Source organism: Oncorhynchus mykiss, chromosome 18 (genome assembly GCF_057628025.1).
Source record: "Oncorhynchus mykiss isolate SJ-2025 chromosome 18, ASM5762802v1, whole genome shotgun sequence".
Lineage (NCBI taxonomy): Eukaryota > Metazoa > Chordata > Actinopteri > Salmoniformes > Salmonidae > Oncorhynchus > Oncorhynchus mykiss.
Window position 1 is genome coordinate 70299820 of NC_143039.1, and position 22552 is coordinate 70322371.

Here is a 22552-nt window from a genome sequence, read left to right on the forward strand (position 1 = left end):
CTCTGAGACAGAGCTGACTTGACCCTAGTCTGTTGTTCTCCTCCATTACAGTGTGTTCTCTAAGAGAGACAGAGCTGACTTGACCCTAGTCTGTTGTTCTCCTCCATTACAGTGTGTTCTCCAAGAGAGACAGCGCTGACTTGACCCTAGTCTGTTGTTATCCTCCATTACAGTGTGTTCTCCAAGAGAGACAGAGCTGACTTGACCCTAGTCTGTTGTTCTCCTCCATTACAGTGTGTTCTCCAAGAGGGACAGAGCTGACTTGACCCTAGTCTGTTGTTCTCCTCCATTACAGTGTGTTCTCTAAGAGAGACAGAGCTGACTTGACCCTAGTCTGTTGTTCTCCTCCATTACAGTGTGTTCTCTAAGAGAGACAGAGCTGACTTGACCCTAGTCTGTTGTTCTCCTCCATTACAGTGTGTTCTCTAAGAGAGACAGAGCTGACTTGACCCTAGTCTGTTGTTCTCCTCCATTACAGTGTGTTCTCTAAGAGAGACAGCTGACTTGACCCTAGTCTGTTGTTCTCCTCCATTACAGTGTGTTCTCTAAGAGAGACAGAGCTGACTTGACCCTAGTCTGTTGTTCTCCTCCATTACAGTGTGTTCTCCAAGAGAGACAGAGCTGACTTGACCCTAGTCTGTTGTTCTCCTCCATTACAGTGTGTTCTCTAAGAGAGACAGAGCTGACTTGACCCTAGTCTGTTGTTCTCCTCCATTACAGTGTGTTCTCTAAGAGAGACAGAGCTGACTTGACCCTAGTCTGTTGTTCTCCTCCATTACAGTGTGTTCTCTAAGAGAGACAGAGCTGACTTGACCCTAGTCTGTTGTTCTCCTACGTTACAGTGTGTTCTCTAAGAGAGACAGAGCTGACTTGACCCTAGTCTGTTGTTCTCCTCCATTACAGTGTGTTCTCTAAGAGAGACAGAGCTGACTTGACCCTAGTCTGTTGTTCTCCTCCATTACAGTGTGTTCTCTAAGAGAGACAGAGCTGACTTGACCCTAGTCTGTTGTTCTCCTACGTTACAGTGTGTTCTCTAAGAGAGACAGAGCTGACTTGACCCTAGTCTGTTGTTCTCCTCCGTTACAGTGTGTTCTCTAAGAGAGACAGAGCTGACTTGACCCTAGTCTGTTGTTCTCCTCCATTACAGTGTGTTCTCTAAGAGAGACAGAGCTGACTTGACCCTAGTCTGTTGTTCTCCTCCATTACAGTGTGTTCTCTAAGAGAGACAGAGCTGACTTGACCCTAGTCTGTTGTTCTCCTCCATTACAGTGTGTTCTCCAAGAGAGACAGAGCTGACTTGACCCTAGTCTGTTGTTCTCCTCCATTACAGTGTGTTCTCTAAGAGAGACAGAGCTGACTTGACCCTAGTCTGTTGTTCTCCTCCATTACAGTGTGTTCTCTAAGAGAGACAGAGCTGACTTGACCCTAGTCTGTTGTTCTCCTCCATTACAGTGTGTTCTCTAAGAGAGACAGAGCTGACTTGACCCTAGTCTGTTGTTCTCCTCCATTACAGTGTGTTCTCTAAGAGAGACAGAGCTGACTTGACCCTAGTCTGTTGTTCTCCTCCATTACAGTGTGTTCTCTAAGAGAGACAGAGCTGACTTGACCCTAGTCTGTTGTTCTCCTACGTTACAGTGTGTTCTCTAAGAGAGACAGAGCTGACTTGACCCTAGTCTGTTGTTCTCCTCCGTTACAGTGTGTTCTCTAAGAGAGACAGAGCTGACTTGACCCTAGTCTGTTGTTCTCCTCCATTACAGTGTGTTCTCTAAGAGAGACAGAGCTGACTTGACCCTAGTCTGTTGTTCTCCTCCATTACAGTGTGTTCTCTAAGAGAGACAGAGCTGACTTGACCCTAGTCTGTTGTTCTCCTCCATTACAGTGTGTTCTCCAAGAGAGACAGAGCTGACTTGACCCTAGTCTGTTGTTCTCCTCCATTACAGTGTGTTCTCTAAGAGAGACAGAGCTGACTTGACCCTAGTCTGTTGTTCTCCTCCATTACAGTGTGTTCTCTAAGAGAGACAGAGCTGACTTGACCCTAGTCTGTTGTTCTCCTCCATTACAGTGTGTTCTCTAAGAGAGACAGAGCTGACTTGACCCTAGTCTGTTGTTCTCCTCCATTACAGTGTGTTCTCTAAGAGAGACAGAGCTGACTTGACCCTAGTCTGTTGTTCTCCTCCATTACAGTGTGTTCTCTAAGAGAGACAGAGCTGACTTGACCCTAGTCTGTTGTTCTCCTCCATTACAGTGTGTTCTCTAAGAGAGACAGAGCTGACTTGACCCTAGTCTGTTGTTCTCCTCCATTACAGTGTGTTCTCTAAGAGAGACAGAGCTGACTTGACCCTAGTCTGTTGTTCTCCTCCATTACAGTGTGTTCTCTAAGAGAGACAGAGCTGACTTGACCCTAGTCTGTTGTTCTCCTACATTACAGTGTGTTCTCTAAGAGAGACAGAGCTGACTTGACCCTAGTCTGTTGTTCTCCTACATTACAGTGTGTTCTCTAAGAGAGACAGAGCTGACTTGACCCTAGTCTGTTCTCCTCCATTACAGTGTGTTCTCTAAGAGAGACAGAGTGTTGTGTTTTACTTTCCCCTGTCCTCACAGGAAACAGATGATCTGATCCTGGTTAACATTGATGATGGCATCGTGTCGTCTTCCTCGTCCGACGGGTTTGACCTGCCGGACGTCCCGCTGGCGGCCAGAGAGTGTTTTCTAACACGGTAGGACAGGAAAGGATCTGGGACATGTTCATTAGGGCACGACGTAGCAAAATGTTTTTCAACGGAAAATGGAAATTAACATTTCTTATTGGACAAGTTCTGACTGTCCATCCCTGTTTCATTCTATTTTCTTACGTTTGGTGCCTAATGAATATGACCTAGACGACAAGACACTCGATTGCTACGTTTACACACACACATTGGTCTTTTGACCAATCAGATCAAGTGATTTTCCAATAATTGGGTTAAAGATCAGAATTGGGCTGCCAGCGTAAACGCAGTCAGTTAGTTTGCTGTCCTATGTGATCATATTGCTACTCTCCATCTGCTCTGCAAACAACATGGATTGTTAAAGATAGGGGAAGGGTTTTTTATGCAAATATGAGTTCCACATGTTTTCTGAATATTTTTACGTGTGTGTGCAGGGCGGAGGGTCTCCAGATGCACTATGACCTGGACGTGTGTCACCTGGGGTCCAGTACAGACGTCAACGACCAGAGGGCCCAGAGGAGGCAGTGGCAGAGGAAACTTAACACACACATCCAGAACATCACTCTGGAACTCATCGTCAACATCTTCAGGTCAGCATGAAACCAATCTCTTGTGGACAGACTACGTACACATAAATGGTTACTGAGCATCTGACCAAATTATGCTGCATTTGAGTTCTGGGCTAACCGAAATTAACATCAAATCATATGACAGCTAGCTATACTGTGTTTTAGTTTACTGTCGTTCACTATGACAAAACATGTACATGAGTATTATAATATCACATAGTTGTTATAATATTATAATCTATATTTATTTATGTTACTATGATAGTTGAGACTCAAACTGAGCATACAGTATGTAGTTAATACGTATTTCTCATTTAAGCAAAGCTTGGTGATTTATCAAATGGATATTGATTTATTTAGAAATGTGAACAACGCTGTTAGTTATCCTATTAAATTGTAAAAAAAAAAAGTATTCTATTTTCTATTATTGTCTACATTATTATCACTGTACTGTTGGGAAAGAGTTCTCGGTTCTCTTGTACTGATTTACACCGGTTGTATCCTGTGCACAAGGTGAATAAACTTTGAAGCGTGAATCAAAATCCTGCTTTATGACAACCAACACAACTTCAATTTCCTGTTCAATATCAGGACAGGCAAGCTTAATCCAATGACTATTACTCTCAACCTCACCCCCCCCACTGCACCCCCACAGAGAAGTCCACCATCACCTCAACTATGAGCACAGGGTCTTCAACAGTGAAGAGTTCTTCAGGTCTAGAGAACCAGCAGACCAGCCATTTTTCAAGAAGGTACAACTAGAGCCTGTTCAGTAACACGTACATCTCTTTCAACCTACAATATTTAGGACATATTTAACTTTTTCACACCTTTTTTTCCTGTCCAGCATGTGATCCAATTGATCGTGAACGTAGTGTATTTTGTCTTCTTTGCAGGTGTTGGACACACACATCTTCCACTCGTTCCTACGGGATCGTCTGAACAGGAAGATGGACGCGTTCGCACGCATGGAGCTGAGCACTCGGACAGAAACTTACAGGTGAGAAAGAAAGATAAGAGTTTAACATAAATATTTACCTTTAAACTAGTAAATATTATTTTGACCTTTATTGCAAATGCAATGAGTTTCAGTAGGATTTTAATTTGGTTTCATCAGCAATCCTTTAACTAGAATCAGGGGTGTTAGTGCTGCAGGCAAAAAAAAGATGAGGGCACCCGTTTGGGTACTGAGGACCAGGATTGGAAACACTGCTGTACTGTATCTTCATACACATATCCCATGTTGGTCCCTTCCTGGTATAAGCACAGCCTTTCCCCTGATGTCTATCCTAAATCCAAGGTGAACTTTCCCCTTGGTACAGATCTAGGATTGGCTTCCCATCCCCCAATCCTAACCTTAACCATTAGTGGGGAAAATGTTAAACTGACCAAAGATCAGCAATTAGGGGAAACTTCTCCCTACACCTCTGTCCTCTTCCCCAGGCTGAAGTCCATGACAGAGTCTCCGCGGCGGCCCACCATGCAGGAGCTGGCCCGTAAATACACCAGCCCAGAGAGCCGGCTCAGCAAAAGGCTGGGGGCCAGCCTGCCCAACCTGGGGGAGGGTGTGGGCTCCCTGGTGGGACCCCTCATGCAGAACTCCCTCAAGAAGATACAGGTGGACAGCGGTAGGTGGACAGCGGGAGTTTGTAGGTTCAGGTGGACAGCGGTAGGTTCAGGTGGACAGCGGTAGGTTCAGGTGGACAGCGGTAGGTTCAGGTGGACAGCGGTAGGTTCAGGTGGACAGCGGTAGGTTCAGGTGGACAGCGGTAGGTTCAGGTGGACAGCGGTAGTTTGTAGGTTCAGATGGACAGCGGTAGTTTGTAGGTTCAGGTGCACAACGGTAGTTTGTAGGTTCAGGTGGACAGTGGTAGGTGGACAGCGGTAGTTTGTAGGTTCAGGTGGACAGCGGTAGTTTGTAGGTTCAGGTGGACAGCGGTAGTTTGTAGGTTCAGGTGGACAGTGGTAGTTTGTAGGTTGAGGTGGACAGAGGTAGGTTGAGGTGGACAGAGGTAGGTTGAGGTGGACAGCGGTAGTTTGTAGGTTCAGGTGGACAGCGGTAGTTTGTAGGTTCAGGTGGACAGTGGTAGTTTGTAGGTTGAGGTGGACAGAGGTAGGTTGAGGTGGACAGAGGTAGGTTGAGGTGGACAGAGGTAGGTTGAGGTGGACAGAGGTAGGTTGAGGTGGACAGAGGTAGGTTGAGGTGGACAGCGGTAGGTTCAGGTGGACAGCGGTAGGTTCAGGTGGACAGCGGTAGTTTGTAGGTTCAGATGGACAGCGGTAGTTTGTAGGTTCAGGTGCACAACGGTAGTTTGTAGGTTCAGGTGGACAGTGGTAGGTGGACAGCGGTAGTTTGTAGGTTCAGGTGGACAACCGGAGTTTGTAGGTTCAGGTGGACAGCGGTAGTTTGTAGGTTCAGGTGGACAGCGGTAGTTTGTAGGTTCAGGTGGACAGCGGTAGTTTGTAGGTTCAGGTGGACAGCGGTAGTTTGTAGGTTCAGGTGGACAGAGGTAGGTTGAGGTGGACAGAGGTAGGTTGAGGTGGACAGCGGTAGGTTGAGGTGGACAGCGGTAGGTTGAGGTGGACAGCGGTAGGTTGAGGTGGACAGCGGTAGGTTGAGGTGGACAGCGGTAGGTTGAGGTGGACAGCGGTAGGTTGAGGTGGACAGCGGTAGGTTGAGGTGGACAGAGGTAGGTTGAGGTGGACAGAGGTAGGTTGAGGTGGACAGAGGTAGGTTGAGGTGGACAGAGGTAGGTTGAGGTGGACAGAGGTAGGTTGAGGTGGACAGAGGTAGGTTGAGGTGGACAGAGGTAGGTTGAGGTGGACAGCGGTAGGTTGAGGTGGACAGAGGTAGGTTGAGGTGGACAGAGGTAGGTTGAGGTGGACAGAGGTAGGTTGAGGTGGACAGAGGTAGGTTGAGGTGGACAGAGGTAGGTTGAGGTGGACAGAGGTAGGTTGAGGTGGACAGAGGTAGGTTGAGGTGGACAGAGGTAGGTTGAGGTGGACAGCGGTAGTTTGTAGGTTGAGGTGGACAGCGGTAGTTTGTAGGTTGAGGTGGACAGTGGTAGGTTGAGGTGGACAGCGGTAGTTTGTAGGTTGAGGTGGACAGTGGTAGGTTGAGGTGGACAGCGGTAGTTTGCAGGTTCAGGTGGACAGCGGTAGGTTGTAGGTTCAGGTGTGCGGTACTTGTCGACGCTATTAGTTATCTTTTGTGATTTCTGAACATTGAGTGGTTTTAGGATGAGTGTTTAGTGGTTGAGGTGAAGACCTGCACACATGGGGTATTCCCCAGAACCTAAGTTGAGAAACCCTGTTGTAGTTGACCACTACTATTGAGTTTGCCACCTTATAAGAACCAAGCAAGGACGATTGGCCAACTGCTTTAAGGTTTCCTCTAAACAAAATGCTGTTGACAGTTCTTAAACTTTTGTGATCGAACCCTAATAGGTCTGAAGTCTCCCCAGAAGCCAGTGAGATGCTTCAAGCTTCCTGAGTTCCCTCCACCGCTGGCCTACCACTACGTCCAGAATTACTACCAGGAGATGATCACCCTCCTGGACAAGGCCATCAGCGGGGTGGCCTTCGAGGACTCCTCTCTCCTGGCCTGCTATCACTACCTCCGGGGCTTTGTCAACACAGTGGCCGGTAAACGTCTGGACGCTCTGGAAGACTTTCAGAACCTTTACAAGACGGACACGGACATCTTCCCTGGCGAGCTGGTCAACGCCCTGGTGGACTCTCTACAGGATGGGGAACGGGCACAAGCTAACCGCCGAACCGAGATCAAACGCCTGATTAGTCGGGTGAAGAAGGACCACGAGAGGGAGCGGACGTGCCATGACGACGAAGCTGTCAAGCGGTTCCAGCTGCCGAAAAAGCACATGCAGTTGGAGGACTTTGTGAGACACGTGCAGGAGTCTGGGATTGTCAAGGACCAGGGGACCATTCACCGGCTGTTTGAGGCTCTCACTGTGGGTAAGGAAGTCACACAGACTTAAAGATGAGAAATGATAAAGGAGAGAGGGTTGTCTCTTTTTTGGTGGAGGGTGTCTTCACCAAGGTATGTGTTTTAATGTCTGTCTTGATTTTTACGGTAACCCATTGTTGTGTGGGACTCATCATGGACCTACTCCAGTTGATAATTCTTAGCCTCTACTCCGTAATCACCCCGGTCCCTGTGATTAATGTGTTAATTAATACCTTAATACCTGTAGTGAATGGCCATGCTATTGTCAATATGTCAATTGAATCTGCTTAATTTCCCTCAATCTTACCAGTGGTGTAAAGTAATTATTTTGGACAACCATTTGTTATTTTGGACAGCTTTTACTTAGCTACATTCCTAAAGACAATTATGTACTTTTTACTCCATTCATTTTCCCTGACACCCAAAAGTACTCATTACATTTTGAATGCTTAGCAGGACAGGAAAAATATCCAATTCACACACTTATCAAGAGAACATCCCTGGTCATCCCTACTGCCTCTGATCTGGCAGACTCACTAAACAGAGAACATCCCTGGTCATCCCTACTGCCTCTGATCTGACAGACTCACTAAACAGAGAACATCCCTGGTCATCCCTACTGCCTCTGATCTGACAGACTCATTAAACAGAGAACATCCCTGGTCATCCCTACTGCCTTTGATCTGACAGACTCACTAAACAGAGAACATCCCTGGTCATCCCTACTGCCTTTGATCTGACAGACTCACTAAACAGAGAACATCCCTGGTCATCCCTATAGCCTCTGATCTGACAGACTCACTAAACAGAGAACATCCCTGGTCATCCCTACTGCCTCTGATCTGACAGACTCACTAAACAGAGAACATCCCTGGTCATCCCTATAGCCTCTGATCTGACAGACTCACTAAACTGAGAACATCCCTGGTCATCCCTACTGCCTTTGATCTGACAGACTCACTAAACAGAGAACATCCCTGGTCATCCCTATAGCCTCTGATCTGACAGACTCACTAAACAGAGAACATCCCTGGTCATCCCTACTGCCTCTGATCTGACAGACTCACTAAACAGAGAACATCCCTGGTCATCCCTACTGCCTCTGATCTGACAGACTCACTAAACTGAGAACATCCCTGGTCATCCCTACTGCCTTTGATCTGACAGACTCACTAAACAGAGAACATCCCTGGTCATCCCTATAGCCTCTGATCTGACAGACTCACTAAACAGAGAACATCCCTGGTCATCCCTACTGCCTCTGATCTGACAGACTCACTAAACAGAGAACATCCCTGGTCATCCCTACTGCCTCTGATCTGACAGACTCACTAAACAGAGAACATCCCTGGTCATCCCTATAGCCTCTGATCTGACAGACTCACTAAACAGAGAACATCCCTGGTCATCCCTACTGCCTCTGATCTGACAGACTCACTAAACAGAGAACATCCCTGGTCACCCCTACTGCCTCTGATCTGACAGACTCACTAAACAGAGAACATCCCTGGTCATCCCTACTGCCTCTGATCTGACAGACTCATTAAAGAGAGAACATCCCTGGTCATCCCTACTGCCTCTGATCTGACAGACTCACTAAACACATGCTTATTTTGTAAATGGTGTTGGAGTGTGCCCCTGGCTATCCGTCAGTTAAAAAAACAAGAAAACATTGTGCCGTCTGATTTGCATAATATAAGGAATTTGAAATTATTTTTACTTTTACTTTTGATACTATATATATGTAAAACCAAATACTTTTAGACTTTTACTCGAGTAGTATTTTACTGGGGGTCTTTCATTTTTACTTAAGTCGTTTTCTATTAAGGTATCTTTACTTTTACTCAAGCATGACAGACCCCCCCCCCACCCTATCAGAATTAGTAGTTGTGTTTAGTAGGAGTCATGCTGTGCACGTGGAGTGTGTGTTTAGTAGGAGTCATACTGTGCACGTGGAGTGTGTGTTTAGTAGGAGTCATGCTGTGCATGTGGAGTGTGTGTTTAGTAGGAGTCATACTGTGCACGTGGAGTGTGTGTTTAGTAGGAGTCATGCTGTGCACGTGGAGTGTGTGTTTAGTAGGAGTCATGCTGTGCACGTGGAGTGTGTGTTTAGTAGGAGTCATGCTGTGCATGTGGAGTGTGTGTTTAGTAGGAGTCATGCTGTGCACGTGGAGTGTGTGTTTAGTAGGAGTCATGCTGTGCACGTGGAGTGTGTGTTTAGTAGGAGTCATGCTGTGCACGTGGAGTGTGTGTTTATGTAACAGTATAATTTTAGACCGTCCCCTCGCCCATACCCGGGCGCGAACCAGGGACCCTCTGCACACATCATCAACAACCCACGAAGCATCGTTACCCATCGCTCCACAAAAGCCGCGGCCCTTGCAGAGCAAGGGGAACTACTACTTCAAGGTCTCAGAGCAAGTGACGTCACCGATTGAAACGCTATTTAGCGCGCACCGCTAACTAAGCTAGCCGTTTCACATCCGTTATATTTAGTAGGAGTCATACTGTGTGTGTTTAGTAGGAGTCATACTGTGCACGTGGAGTGTGTGTTTATTAGGAGTCATACTGTGTGTGTTTAGTCTCTTGCCCCTGTTAACCCACGCACCATGGACTTGCTTCACCAGCCAACCAAAACAATGCTGTGTATTATTGTTCCTGTGACTCCTCCCCCAACCCTGCTAGCTTCTCTGTTCCATGCTAGCGCACCTATTGCCTTTTGTTTTGAATGGAACACCTAGAATCCCACCAGAGGCAACTTTATGAAATCATTGTGAAGTACAGTAAGTTTAAACTGCCCCTCTATTGGTTGCAAAATTGCTGAAATAAATAAAGAAATGGCAGTTTCAGGAATTGTTGAAGCCTAACTCCAGACTGCCCCCTGCAGGCCAGCAAAAACAGGTGGATCCAGAACTCTTCCGAGTGTTCTACACCTTCTGGAAGGAGACGGAGGCCGAGGCTCAGGAAGTGGCCCTGCCGGCCTCAGTCCTGGAGCACCTGGAGGCTAACGAGTGTGTCTTCAAGCTGTCCTCTTCGGTCAAGACCAGCCACGGCGTGGGCAAGATCGCCATGACCCAGAGACGGCTGTTCCTGCTGACCGTAGGACGACCCGGGTACGTGGAGATCACCAAGTTCAGAGACATTGAGGTGAGTTACGACCTTCCGTATCTACGTTCCTACTACACTTTCTGTGAAATACCATATATCATTCATGATACTCCACTTTTCTTTGATAGAGATTACAATGTGAATACATTAAGCTATAAAATAGACATGTTTGATGTGCTTATAGATGGGTAATCTATGCTTTATTATACAGCTAATGTAAATGATGGGATCTAGTCCCTAACACAGTGTATGTCATGTACCGTTATCATAAATATTAATGCTATGCTTGCTTATAGGGTAGCCTAGTGGTTAGAGTGTTGGGCTAGTAACCGAAAGGTTGCAAGTTCAAATCCCCGAGCTGACAAGGTACAAATCTGTCGTTCTGCCCCTGAACAGGCAGTTAACCCACTGTTCCTAGCCCGTCATTGAAAATAAGAATTTGTTCTTAACTGACTTGCCTGGTTAAATAAAGGTAAAAAAAAAAAATAGCTAGTGTTACAATGCACTGTGGGCGCATCATGAGACACTATAGATACACTCACACGGCTTTATGTGCTGTAACACAGTGTTACCAAGTATTCTATTAGAAATATGGGTCCCGGATCAAAGGTGAAAAAAATAAGCCTGGTCCCAGATCAGTGGTCTTTACAACCGTAGCAGTTGGCTATACAGCGCAAACTGACCCGGGACCTGCCTAGTGGTTGTGTAAGTTGTTGAGATGCAGGGCTCCCTTGAAAAGGAGACCTTGCAGGGCTCCCTTGAAAAGGAGTCCCTGACCTGGGACTCCCTGCTAAAATAACAGGTAGTGAATTGTGAATAACCAGTTGGCTGTTGTACCTCAGGAGGTGAAGATCTCCTCGGCTCCCTTCCTGCTGCTGAGGATCCCCTCTCTGAAGATCAAGACCACCCTGAGGAAAGAGACGTTTGAGGTCAACTTGAAGTCAGAGGTTGACCTCTGGCACCTCATGGTTAAGGAGATGTGGGCCGGACGGAAGATGGCCGACGACCACAAGGTAGGATGTCAAAATGTGACGTTAAACTTTCTGTTAATCCCGGTCTCTGGGTGTGTCCCAATAATATCATATTTTTCCCACAAATCTAAGCATTGGATTGGTGGAGACATGGGCTAGTGGGAGTTTCTACAATTTTTATTCTACCAGTCATTTCCTTTCAAATGAGTGAACAAGTGAACACTTTGGGAGGAAGGAGAGGTAATTGGGACATAGCCTCTCTCTCTCAATTCAATTTGCTTTATTGGCATGACGTAACAATGTACATATTGCCAAAGCTTATTTTGGATATTTACAATATGAAAATAATAAGAATCAAAATTGTCAACAGGACAACAGTAACAACAATAACCAGGTGTCAAAATAACCATACATTCAACAATAACAATAAGCATACAGTAGAGGACATGTGCAGGTTGATTGGTCCGTCAGACACTGTCCCTCATCTTATGGCAGGCATTAATGTAGTGCGCTGCCAACCCACAGCTCTCTGCGTCCTCCCTCAACAGGACCGGTAGCCTATCCTCATCAGAGGTCTTTGAAACCTTGAATAAGGGTTTCAAATTTGGGGAAATGACACACTCTTTATTGTTTTATATTTTTGACATTTTGTCAGGAAATGCAACTCCGTCTCAGGTGCTGTTGTTGTGCAGTAGTTGCACAGCCTTTCCTCTACAGGGAGCCAGGTTCTGCTGTTGTGCAGTGGTTGCACAGCCTTTCCTCTACAGGGAGCCAGGTTTCCCTGTGTCTACCCTTCTCAATGGCAAGGCTGTGCTCACTGAGCCTGTGCTTTGTCAAGGTTTTTCTAAGGTTTTGATCAGTAACCATGGTCAAATAGTTAGCCACGGTGTACTGTCGATTTAGGGCCAGATAGCACTGCATTTTGCTTTGTGTTTGTGCTTGTGTTTCCCAAAAAGCAATGTAGTTTTGTTTTGACTGTGTTGTAATTTGGTTTATCCTGATTGATTGAATGTTCTGGTCCTGAGGCTTCTGTGTGTTAGTAGAACAGGTTTGTGAACTCAGCCCCAGGACCAGCTGGGTGAGGGTCCTGAGGCTTCTGTGTGTTAGTAGAACAGGTTTGTGAACTCAGCCCCAGGACCAGCTGGATGAGGGGACTCTTTTCTTTGCTCAGCTCTTGGCATCGCAGGGCTTGCTTCTTTTTTGAGTTTTTATTATTAGTGGATATTGGCCTAATTCTGCCCTGCATGCATTGTTTGTAGTTTTCCTCTGGACATGTAGGAGAATCTTACAGAACTCTGCATGCAGGGTTTCAATGGGGTGTTTGTCCCATTTGATGAAATCTTGTTTTGCAAGTGGACCCCACACCTCGCTGCCATAAAGTGCAATTGGTTCAATGACATATTCAATTAGTTTTTGCCAAATTTTAATACGAATTTGAATTCGTTTTTTTAATGGCGTAAAATGCCCTGCGTGCTTTCTCCCTCAGTTTATTCACTGCCTCATTAAGGTGTCCAGTTGAGCTTATTTTTAAACCTAAGTAATTGTAGTGTGTGCAGTATTCTATATATTTTATACCAATTGAGAACTTTGGTCTAATTCCCTGAGATCTGGAACTTCTCTGGAAAATCATTATTTTAGTATCTTTGGGGTTTACTGCCAGGGCCCAGGTCTGGCAGTACTGCTCTAGCAGGTCCAGGCTCTGCTGTAGGCCATGTGCTGTGGGTCATGTGCTGTGGGTGACAGCAGGCATAGGTCATCTGCGAAGAGTAGGCACTTAACTTCTGAATTGTGGAGACTAACACCAGGGGCTGAGGATTTTTCTAGAATAGTGGCCAATTCGTTGATGTAAATATTGAAGAGTGCAGGGCACGTATTGCCAGTATACATTGATTTAATTATGTCATATGTTTTACCCCCTACACCACTTTCAATAACTTTGTAGAACAGTCCTGTATGCCAAATAGAATCAAATGCTTTTTGGAAGTCGATAAAGCAAGCGTATATTTTGGTATTATTTTGGTGGACATGTTTATCTATCAAGGTGTGTAGGGTGTAAATATGATCAGTTGTGCGATGTTTTGGTATAAATCCAATTGGGCTTTTACTCAAGACATTGTGCTTATTAAGGCAGTTTAGAACTCTTACATTTATAATACTACAGAAAACCTTCCCCAGGTTACTGTTCACACAAATGTCTCTGTAATTGTTAGGGTCAAATTTGTCTCCATTTTTAAAGATTGGGGTTGAGATCTTACCTCTTTTTCAGATTTTTTTTTTTTTTTCCAATTTTGCCAGAAGTTGTGTGTGTTTATGGACTCCTCAATTAGTGTCAGCTGCTTGCTGTTGTACTGTGCTTTTTTGGTTCTGAGTGAACGTTTATAGAGTTTTAAAGTCTCACAGTAATGAAGGTGTAATTCACCATTATTTGGGTCTCTGTGCTTTTGGTTGGATAGTGTTCTAAGTTTTTTCCTTATAATTTTATAGTCTGCATCAAACCAGTTGTCATCTGTGATCTTTTTTTGTTTTTTTTATCAATTTCAATTGTGCTTCCTCTGCTGTTTGCCTGAATATATAGTTGATGTTTTGTACTGCTAGAATGATGCCTTCGTTACTGTGAGTGAATGTGGTATCCAGAAAGTTATCTAAGAGTGTTTGTATATTTTGGTTACAGGTTGCTTTCTGGTATTCTTCTGTGCTGTTATGGGCCCATCTTTTTGAATGTCTGATGTTGTACAGCTTACTGGACTGCGAATGTCTGGTTGTTTCCATGTCTGTTCTTTTGAGGAACAACGTAATTTGGCTGTGATCAGACAGAGGTTTTAGTGGCTTGACGGTGAATGAGCTGAGAGAGAAGGGGTCAATGTCTGTGATCATATAGTCTACTGTACTGTGGCCAAGAGGTGAGCAGTAGGTGAATCTCCCCAAAGAGTCCCCCCGTAACCTACCATTGACAAAGTACAGACCCAGGCTGCAACAGATCCCTTCCATCTCTCTCTCTCTCGCCTGTTTTTTTTCCTTCTTGTTTTACTTGGTGGTGGTTATTTTATTGATGGCGAACCACATGGAGATGCCGTTCTTGTCACTTCAGCACGGCTTTAGGTGTGTTACTGAAGCTACTGTCACTGTGGAGGAGTTTCTGGTCTCCGTAGGAGAGAAGGTAGGATATGAGAATGTTGCTTATGCGTCACGGATGAATAAAACGGTGGTGGTTTTTCTTAAAGAAGAGTCTTGTTGATCAGATGGTTGAACATGGTGTACTTCTTAAAGAAGAGTGTCTTGTAGACCGTATGGTTGAGCATGGTGTACTTCTTAAAGAAGAGTGTCTTGTAGACCGTATGGTTGAGCATGGTGTACTTCTTAAAGAAGAGCGTCTTGTTGATCGTATGGTTCAGCATGGTGTACTTCTTAAAGAAGAGTGTCTTGTTGATCGTATGGTTCAGCATGGTGTACTTCTTAAAGAAGAGTGTCTTGTAGACCGTATGGTTGAGCATGGTGTACTTCTTAAAGAAGAGTGTCTTGTTGATCAGATGGTTGAGCATGGTGTACTTCTTAAAGAAGAGTGTCTTGTTGATCAGATGGTTGAGCATGGTGTACTTCTTAAAGAAGAGTGTCTTGTTGATCGTATGGTTCAGCATGGCGTACTTCTTAAAGAAGAGTGTCTTGTTGATCAGATGGTTGAGCATGGTGTACTTCTTAAAGAAGAGTGTCTTGTTGATCAGATGGTTGAGCATGGTGTACTTCTTAAAGAAGAGTGTCTTGTTGATCGTATGGTTCAGCATGGCGTACTTCTTAAAGAAGAGTGTCTTGTTGATCAGATGGTTGAGCATGGTGTACTTCTTAAAGAAGAGTGTCTTGTTGATCAGATGGTTGAGCATGGTGTACTTCTTAAAGAAGAGCGTCTTGTTGATCAGATGGTTGAGCATGGTGTACTTCTTAAAGAAGAGTGTCTTGTAGACCGTATGGTTGAGCATGGTGTACTTCTTAAAGAAGAGTGTCTTGTTGATCAGATGGTTGAGCATGGTGTACTTCTTAAAGAAGAGTGTCTTGTAGACCGTATGGTTGAGCATGGTGTACTTCTTAAAGAAGAGTGTCTTGTAGACCGTATGGTTGAGCATGGTGTACTTCTTAAAGAAGAGTGTCTTGTAGACCGTATGGTTGAGCATGGTGTACTTCTTAAAATGTATGTTTATTCAAGTTACGCCGCTTTTTTCTCAGTCAACAAGGGTAACGATTTAGAATGTACTGCTGTTTATTCCCAATGAGCTGTTGGAGAGCGAGTTATTGGGGTTTGGGAAGCTTGCATGTTCAATTAAGATTGTCCCGTTGGGTTGAAACAGGTTGGGTTGAAACAGGTTGGGTTGAAACAGGTTATGTCGTTTCGGCGACAGGTGTTTGCTTCGGTGAGTCCAAAAACAGACTTTGGAGGTATTGTTTAAAGTCAAGTATGACAACAGACTGTATATGGCTTATGCTAGTACGGGTAGTCAATGGTGTTTTGAGTGTGGGGATGTTGGTCATAAGCGACATGCTTGCCCTAAAAGGGAGAAGGCCGAGGGTGGGGAGAGGTCGTCCTCGTAACACCTGGGCCCACTGATGTAGGGAGAGGTCGTCCTCGTAACGCCTGGGCCCACTGATGTAGGGAGAGGTCGTCCTCGTAACGCCTGGGTCCACCGATGTAGGGAGAGGTCGTCCTCGTAACGCCTGGGTCCACTGATGTAGGGAGAGGTCGTCCTCGTAACGCCTGGGTCCACTGATGTAGGGAGAGGTCGTCCTCGTAGCGCCTGGGTCCACCGATGTAGGGAGAGGTCGTCCTCGTAACGCCTGGGTCCACTGATGTAGGGAGAGGTCGTCCTCGTAACGCCTGGGTCCACCGATGTAGGGAGAGGTCGTCCTTGTAACGCCTGGGTCCACTGATGTAGGGAGAGGTCGTCCTCGTAACGCCTGGGTCCACTGATGTAGGGAGAGGTCGTCCTCGTAACACCTGGGCCCACCGATGTAGGGAGAGGTCGTCCTCGTAACGCCTGGGCCCACCGATGTAGGGAGAGGTCGTCCTCGTAACGCCTGGGTCCACCGATGTAGGGAGAGGTCGTCCTCGTAACGCCTGGGTCCACTGATGTAGGGAGAGGTCGTCCTCGTAACGCCTGGACCCACCGATGTAGGGAGAGGTCGTCCTCGTAACGCCTGGGTCCACCGATGTAGGGAGAGGTCGTCCTCGTAACGCCTGGGCCCACTGATGTAGGGAGAGGTCGTCCTCGTAACGCCTGGGCCCACCGATGTAGGGAGAGGTCGTCCTCGTAACTCCTGGGTCCACTGATGTAGGGAGAGGTCGTCCTCGTAACGCCTGGGCCCACCGATGTAGGGAGAGGTCGTCCTCGTAACGCCTGGGCCCAACGATGTAGGGAGAGGTCGTCCTCGTAACACCTGGGCCCACTGATGTAGGGAGAGGTCGTCCTCGTAACGCCTGGGCCCACCGATGTAGGGAGAGGTCGTCCTCGTAACACCTGGGCCCACAGATGTAGGGAGAGGTCGTCCTCGTAACGCCTGGGTCCACTGATGTAGGGAGAGGTCGTCCTCGTAACGCCTGGGCCCACCGATGTAGGGAGAAGTCGTCCTCGTAACGCCTGGGCCCACTGATGTAGGGAGAGGTCGTCCTCGTAACGCCTGGGTCCACTGATGTAGGGAGAGGTCGTCCTCATAACTCCTGGGCCCACTGATGTAGGAAGAGGTCGTCCTCGTAACTCCTGGGTCCACCGTTGTAGGGAGAGGTCGTCCTCGTAACGCCTGGGTCCACCGATGTAGGGAGAGGTCGTCCTCGTAACTCCTGGGCCCACTGATGTAGGGAGAGGTCGTCCTCGTAACACCTGGGTCCACCGATGTAGGGAGAGGTCGTCCTCGTAACGCCTGGACCCACTGATGTAGGGAGAGGTCGTCCTCGTAACGCCTGGGCCCACTGATGTAGGGAGAGGTCGTCCTCGTAACACCTGGGTCCACTGATGTAGGGAGAGGTCGTCCTCGTAACGCCTGGGCCCACCGATGTAGGGAGAGGTCGTCCTCGTAACGCCTGGGCCCACCGATGTAGGGAGAGGTCGTCCTCGTAACGCCTGGGCCCACCGATGTAGGGAGAGGTTGTCCTCGTAACACCTGGGTCCACTGATGTAGGGAGAGGTCGTCCTCGTAACGCCTGGGCCCACCGATGTAGGGAGAGGTCGTCCTCGTAACGCCTGGGCCCACCGATGTAGGGAGAGGTCGTCCTTGTTACGCCTGGGCCCACCGATGTAGGGAGAGGTCGTCCTCGTAACGCCTGGGCCCACCGATGTAGGGAGAGGTCGTCCTCGTAACGCCTGGGCCCACCGATGTAGGGAGAGGTCGTCCTCGTAACGCCTGGGCCCACTGATGTAGGGAGAGGTCGTCCTCGTAACGCCTGGGTCCACCGATGTAGGGAGAGGTCGTCCTCGTAACGCCTGGGCCCACTGATGTAGGGAGAGGTCGTCCTCGTAACGCCTGGGCCCACTGATGTAGGGAGAGGTCGTCCTCGTAACGCCTGGGCCCACTGATGTAGGGAGAGGTCGTCCTCGTAACGCCTGGGCCCACTGATGTAGGGAGAGGTCGTCCTCGTAACGCCTGGGCCCACTGATGTAGGGAGAGGTCGTCCTCGTAACGCCTGGGTCCACCGATGTAGGGAGAGGTCGTCCTCGTAACGCCTGGGCCCACTGATGTAGGGAGAGGTCGTCCTCGTAACGCCTGGACCCACCGATGTAGGGAGAGGTCGTGCTCGTAACGCCTGGGTCCACCGATGTAGGGAGAGGTCGTCCTCGTAACGCCTGGGCACACCGATGTAGGGAGAGGTCGTCCTCGTAACGCCTGGGCCCAACGATGTAGGGAGAGGTCGTCCTCGTAACGCCTGGGTCCACCGATGTAGGGAGAGGTCGTCCTCGTAACGCCTGGGCACACCGATGTAGGGAGAGGTCGTCCTCGTAACGCCTGGGCCCAACGATGTAGGGAGAGGTCGTCCTCGTAACGCCTGGGTCCACCGATGTAGGGAGAGGTCGTCCTCGTAACGCCTGGGTCCACTGATGTAGGGAGAGGTCGTCCTCGTAACGCCTGGGCCCACTGATGTAGGGAGAGGTCGTCCTCGTAACGCCTGGGCCCACTGATGAAGGGAGAGGTCGTCCTCGTAACGCCTGGGCCCACTGATGTAGGGAGAGGTCGTCCTCGTAACTCCTGGGTCCACCGTTGTAGGGAGAGGTCGTCCTTGTAACGCCTGGGTCCACCGATGTAGGGAGAGGTCGTCCTCGTAACGCCTGGGTCCACCGATGTAGGGAGAGGTCGTCCTCGTAACGCCTGGGTCCACCGATGTAGGGAGAGGTCGTCCTTGTAACGCCTGGGCCCACTGATGTAGGGAGAGGTCGTCCTCGTAACTCCTGGGTCCACCGTTGTAGGGAGAGGTCGTCCTCGTAACTCCTGGGTCCACTGATGTAGGGAGAGGTCGTCCTCGTAACGCCTGGGCCCACCGATGTAGGGAGAGGTCGTCCTCGTAACGCCTGGGTCCACCGATGTAGGGAGAGGTCGTCCTCGTAACGCCTGGGCCCACTGATGTAGGGAGAGGTGGTAGAGCAGTCACAAGCACCTGTTTCTGAGGAACAAGTTGTCCGTGTTGAGGGTACGGAGTTCCAACTTGTACCAGAGGGGAACTTAGCGTCTGATATGCAGCAGAAAAATATTGTTGTCGAAGGTAAGGACAGATCTGGGGAGCCATTTCCTCAGACTGGTGAAGAGATGCCCAGTACGAGTGATGTGGTACAGGAGGGGGTTAATGTGGAGCTAGTCTCCCAGGTAGTGGAGGAGATGCCCAGTACGAGTGATGGGGTACAGTAGGGGGTTCATGTGGAGCTAGTCTCCCAGGTAGTGGAGGAGATGCCCAGTACGAGTGATGGGGTACAGGAGGGGGTTCATGTGGAGCTAGTCTCCCAGGTAGTGGAGGAGATGCCCAGTACGAGTGATGGGGTACAGGCGGGGAGTGTTGAGAGGGATGTGGTAGAAGGGAGTCAGGGGTCTGTGGCCTCAGTTGAGGAGGATCAGGATAACTATATGGATATCTCTCTTGAGATGATAGCAGCTGACGTTACAACACAAACAGACGGTCTGCCTTCGTCTCCCTGGTGGGAAGGTGACCACGGATGACAGTGAAATGCGCCAACATGCCGTGCATTTCTACTCGGCCCTCTATAAGGCGGAGGATTGTGATTCTCTGTGTACTGAACAGTTGTTACATGGAATCGATCATAAATTAACAGGCACCGCATTGATTATTTGCAACGCAGGAGAAGCTAGTTAAACTAGTAATATCATCAACCATGTGTAGTTAACTAGTGATTATGTTAAGATGGATTGTTTTTTATAAGATATGTTTAATGCTAGCTAGCAACTTACCTTGGCTCCTTGCTGCACTCACGTAACAGGTGGTCAGTCTGCCACGCAGTCTCCTCGTGGAGTAACAGGTGGTCAGTCTGCCACGCAGTCTCCTCGTGGAGTACAATGTAATCAGCCATAACCGGCGTCCAAAAATACTGATTACCGATTATGAAAACTTGAAATCGGCCCCAACTAATCGGCCATGCCGATTTAATCGGTCGACCTCTAATGAATATATAGATCCGTTGGGTTGTTTTAAAGGTTTGTCTCACTATCACTAAGCACGTATAGGGGTGGTGGGATCTTTGAGGTTGTTTCTCTCGAGGGAGGAACCAGCGGGAGGGGCTGGTTGTAATGGTTTGAAAAACTTGGTCGGCGGCATGGGATGAAGATTCCTGCTGTAGCAGGTTGTTCGGTGGAAGAATGTAGTTGAGCAGTGGGCGCTATCATTGGGTATAATAGCATAAAATCAGCCTCAAGGATGAATAGCGCTGTAGTAATATTCTTAGATTCTATTGAAAAGGTGAATACGAGAGTTGAGTGGTGTGTTGCGGGAGACAAACGTCGGTATTTCCTCTTGTGAATCCGGCGAAGAAAGTTCTACTTTCTAATGTGCCCCCTTTTGTTAGAGATGAAGTGTTAGAGATGAAGTGTTGGAGTGAGAGTTATCTCATCATGGTCAACCTGTATCTACAATTAAAAAAGGTTATTTTTGGATGAAAATCAACTTTGCTGAAACATGTCGTCTCTCGTAGGAGACGAGTTCACATGATTTTAAGGAAGGATACTGACCAACTGAATTTAGAGTTCAGTTTCAAGATTGATGGGTTTGATTATGTGTTCTACACTTTTACTGAATCAATTAAATGCTTTGGGTGTGGAAGAGAGGGGTATTTGGTGCGCAATTGTCCAGAGAATGTGCGTGCAGAGCCTGGTAGCAGCTAAAACACCACTGAGAAGGGATGAACAGGCTAAGGGTTCAGGAGAAGGGAGAAGATCGGCGGATTTTAATGTTTTATTTATTTCACCTTCATTTAACCAGGTAGGCCAGTTGAGAACACCTTCATTTAACCAGGTAGGCCAGTTGAGAACACCTTCATTTAACCAGGTAGGCCAGTTGAGAACACCTTCATTTAACCAGGTAGGCCAGTTGAGAACACCTTCATTTAACCAGGTAGGCCAGTTGAGAACACCTTCATTTAACCAGGTAGGCCAGTTGAGAACACCTTCATTTAACCAGGTAGGACAGTTGAGAACACCTTCATTTAACCAGGTAGGCTAGTTGAGAACAAGTTCTCATTTACAACTGCGACCTGACCAAGATAAAGCAAAGCAGTGCGACTTAAACAACAGAGTTACACATGGAATAAACGAGTACAGTCAATAACACAATAGAAAATCTGTATACAGTGTGTGCAAATGAAGTAAGGAGGTAAGGCAATAGTGGCAAAGTAATTCAAATTTAGCAATTAACACTGGAGTGATAGATGATGATGTGCAAGTAGAAATACTGGTGTGCAAAAGAGCAGAAAAAACAAATATGGGGATGAGGTAGGTAGGTTGGTTGGATGGGCTATTTACAGATGGGCTGTGAACAGCTGCAGTGAATCGGTAAGCTGCTCTGACTGCCGATGCTTGAAGTTAGTGAGGGAGAAATAAGTCTCCAACTTCAGTGATTTTTGCAATTCGTTCCAGTCATTGGCAGCAGAGAACTGGAAGGAAAGGCGGCCAAAGAAGATGTTGGCTTTGGGGATGACCAGTTAAATATACCTGCTGGAGCGCGTGCTACGGGTGGGTGTTGCTATGGTGACCAGTGAGCCTAGATAGGGCAGAGCTTTACCTAGCAAAGACTTATAGATGACCTATAGATGTGGTGGGATAAATAGGAAAGGAGAGCAACGTTGTAGTAGAGCAGGGAAAAGAGCAGTGGGGCAGTAGGTGAGACTGTGATGGAGGTAACTGAGGGGATGCTGGAGAATGAAATTGGAGTTAGAGGAAAGTGAAACAATGGAAAATGAAGCTGCTGTTTTCAAAGTACCGAGTAGTAAGAGGAAGAATTTAAGGGGTGATGAAGGTTCTAATTCTAACAGGAATGTAGAGTTTGATAAATCAGTTGAGGATAAACAGGTTGTAGAGATGGAGTTTTCTTCTGGGGATGATAGTGAGAGTGAGGCCTCTGATGCGTCACAACAAAGAAGCGAGAGAATTGAGGAGGCATGTGATTGGAAGGGTACATCAATTTCTGAATTTGACAAAAGAGAAGAAATATATACAGGATTATAATGTAACAGATTTTTTTTTCATGGAAGTGAATTGTTTATTGAATCAAAGTTACTGATATCAAAAATAACGGGTGGAGGTTTGACAAGCCCAGAAATCGCTAGACTGAAGAAAGTGGTTACGAGAGTGACAAGTGAGGTAAACTCTAAAGAAAATGGAAGAGTTCAGTCCCAGTCTCAACTCTGTAAAGAGATGCGTTTTCTGTTTCTTACTCTACTTTTTTTCCAGCCATGAGCAGTTTGAAGATTTCTTCTTTAAACGTAAATGGGGCGAGAGACGGGGGAGGCGGGGGAGAGCCGTAGTGTATGAGTTAATAAAGGGAAAGGGAAGTGACAAGTTTTCTACAAGAAACGCACAGTAGTATGGAAAATGAAGTTATGTGGCAACAGGAGTGAGGGGGGGGGGGGCAGTGGTGTGTAGTCATGAAAACTAAAAAAGTGGGGTTGTGGCCATCCTGTTCTCAAAAGGTTTTTTGCCTTTGTCATATGAGGTTGAAGAGGTAGTTGAGGGGAGGTTGTTAAAAGTTACAACGAGATA

General features: G+C 47.3%; 1 protein-coding gene across 1 annotated transcript in view; it reads left to right on the forward strand.

Annotated features, from left to right (window-relative positions):
• Nucleotides 1–22552, forward strand: part of dennd3a (DENN domain containing 3a) — a 53179-nt gene that overhangs the window by 8442 nt on the left and 22185 nt on the right. Inside the window, exons 9-16 of the mRNA XM_036953471.2 lie at nucleotides 2602–2717; nucleotides 3143–3298; nucleotides 3933–4029; nucleotides 4174–4277; nucleotides 4721–4905; nucleotides 6725–7252; nucleotides 10132–10391; nucleotides 11195–11365. Coding sequence (XP_036809366.1) covers nucleotides 2602–2717; nucleotides 3143–3298; nucleotides 3933–4029; nucleotides 4174–4277; nucleotides 4721–4905; nucleotides 6725–7252; nucleotides 10132–10391; nucleotides 11195–11365 — 1617 coding nt within the window. The remainder of the gene's footprint in view (nucleotides 1–2601; nucleotides 2718–3142; nucleotides 3299–3932; nucleotides 4030–4173; nucleotides 4278–4720; nucleotides 4906–6724; nucleotides 7253–10131; nucleotides 10392–11194; nucleotides 11366–22552) is intronic.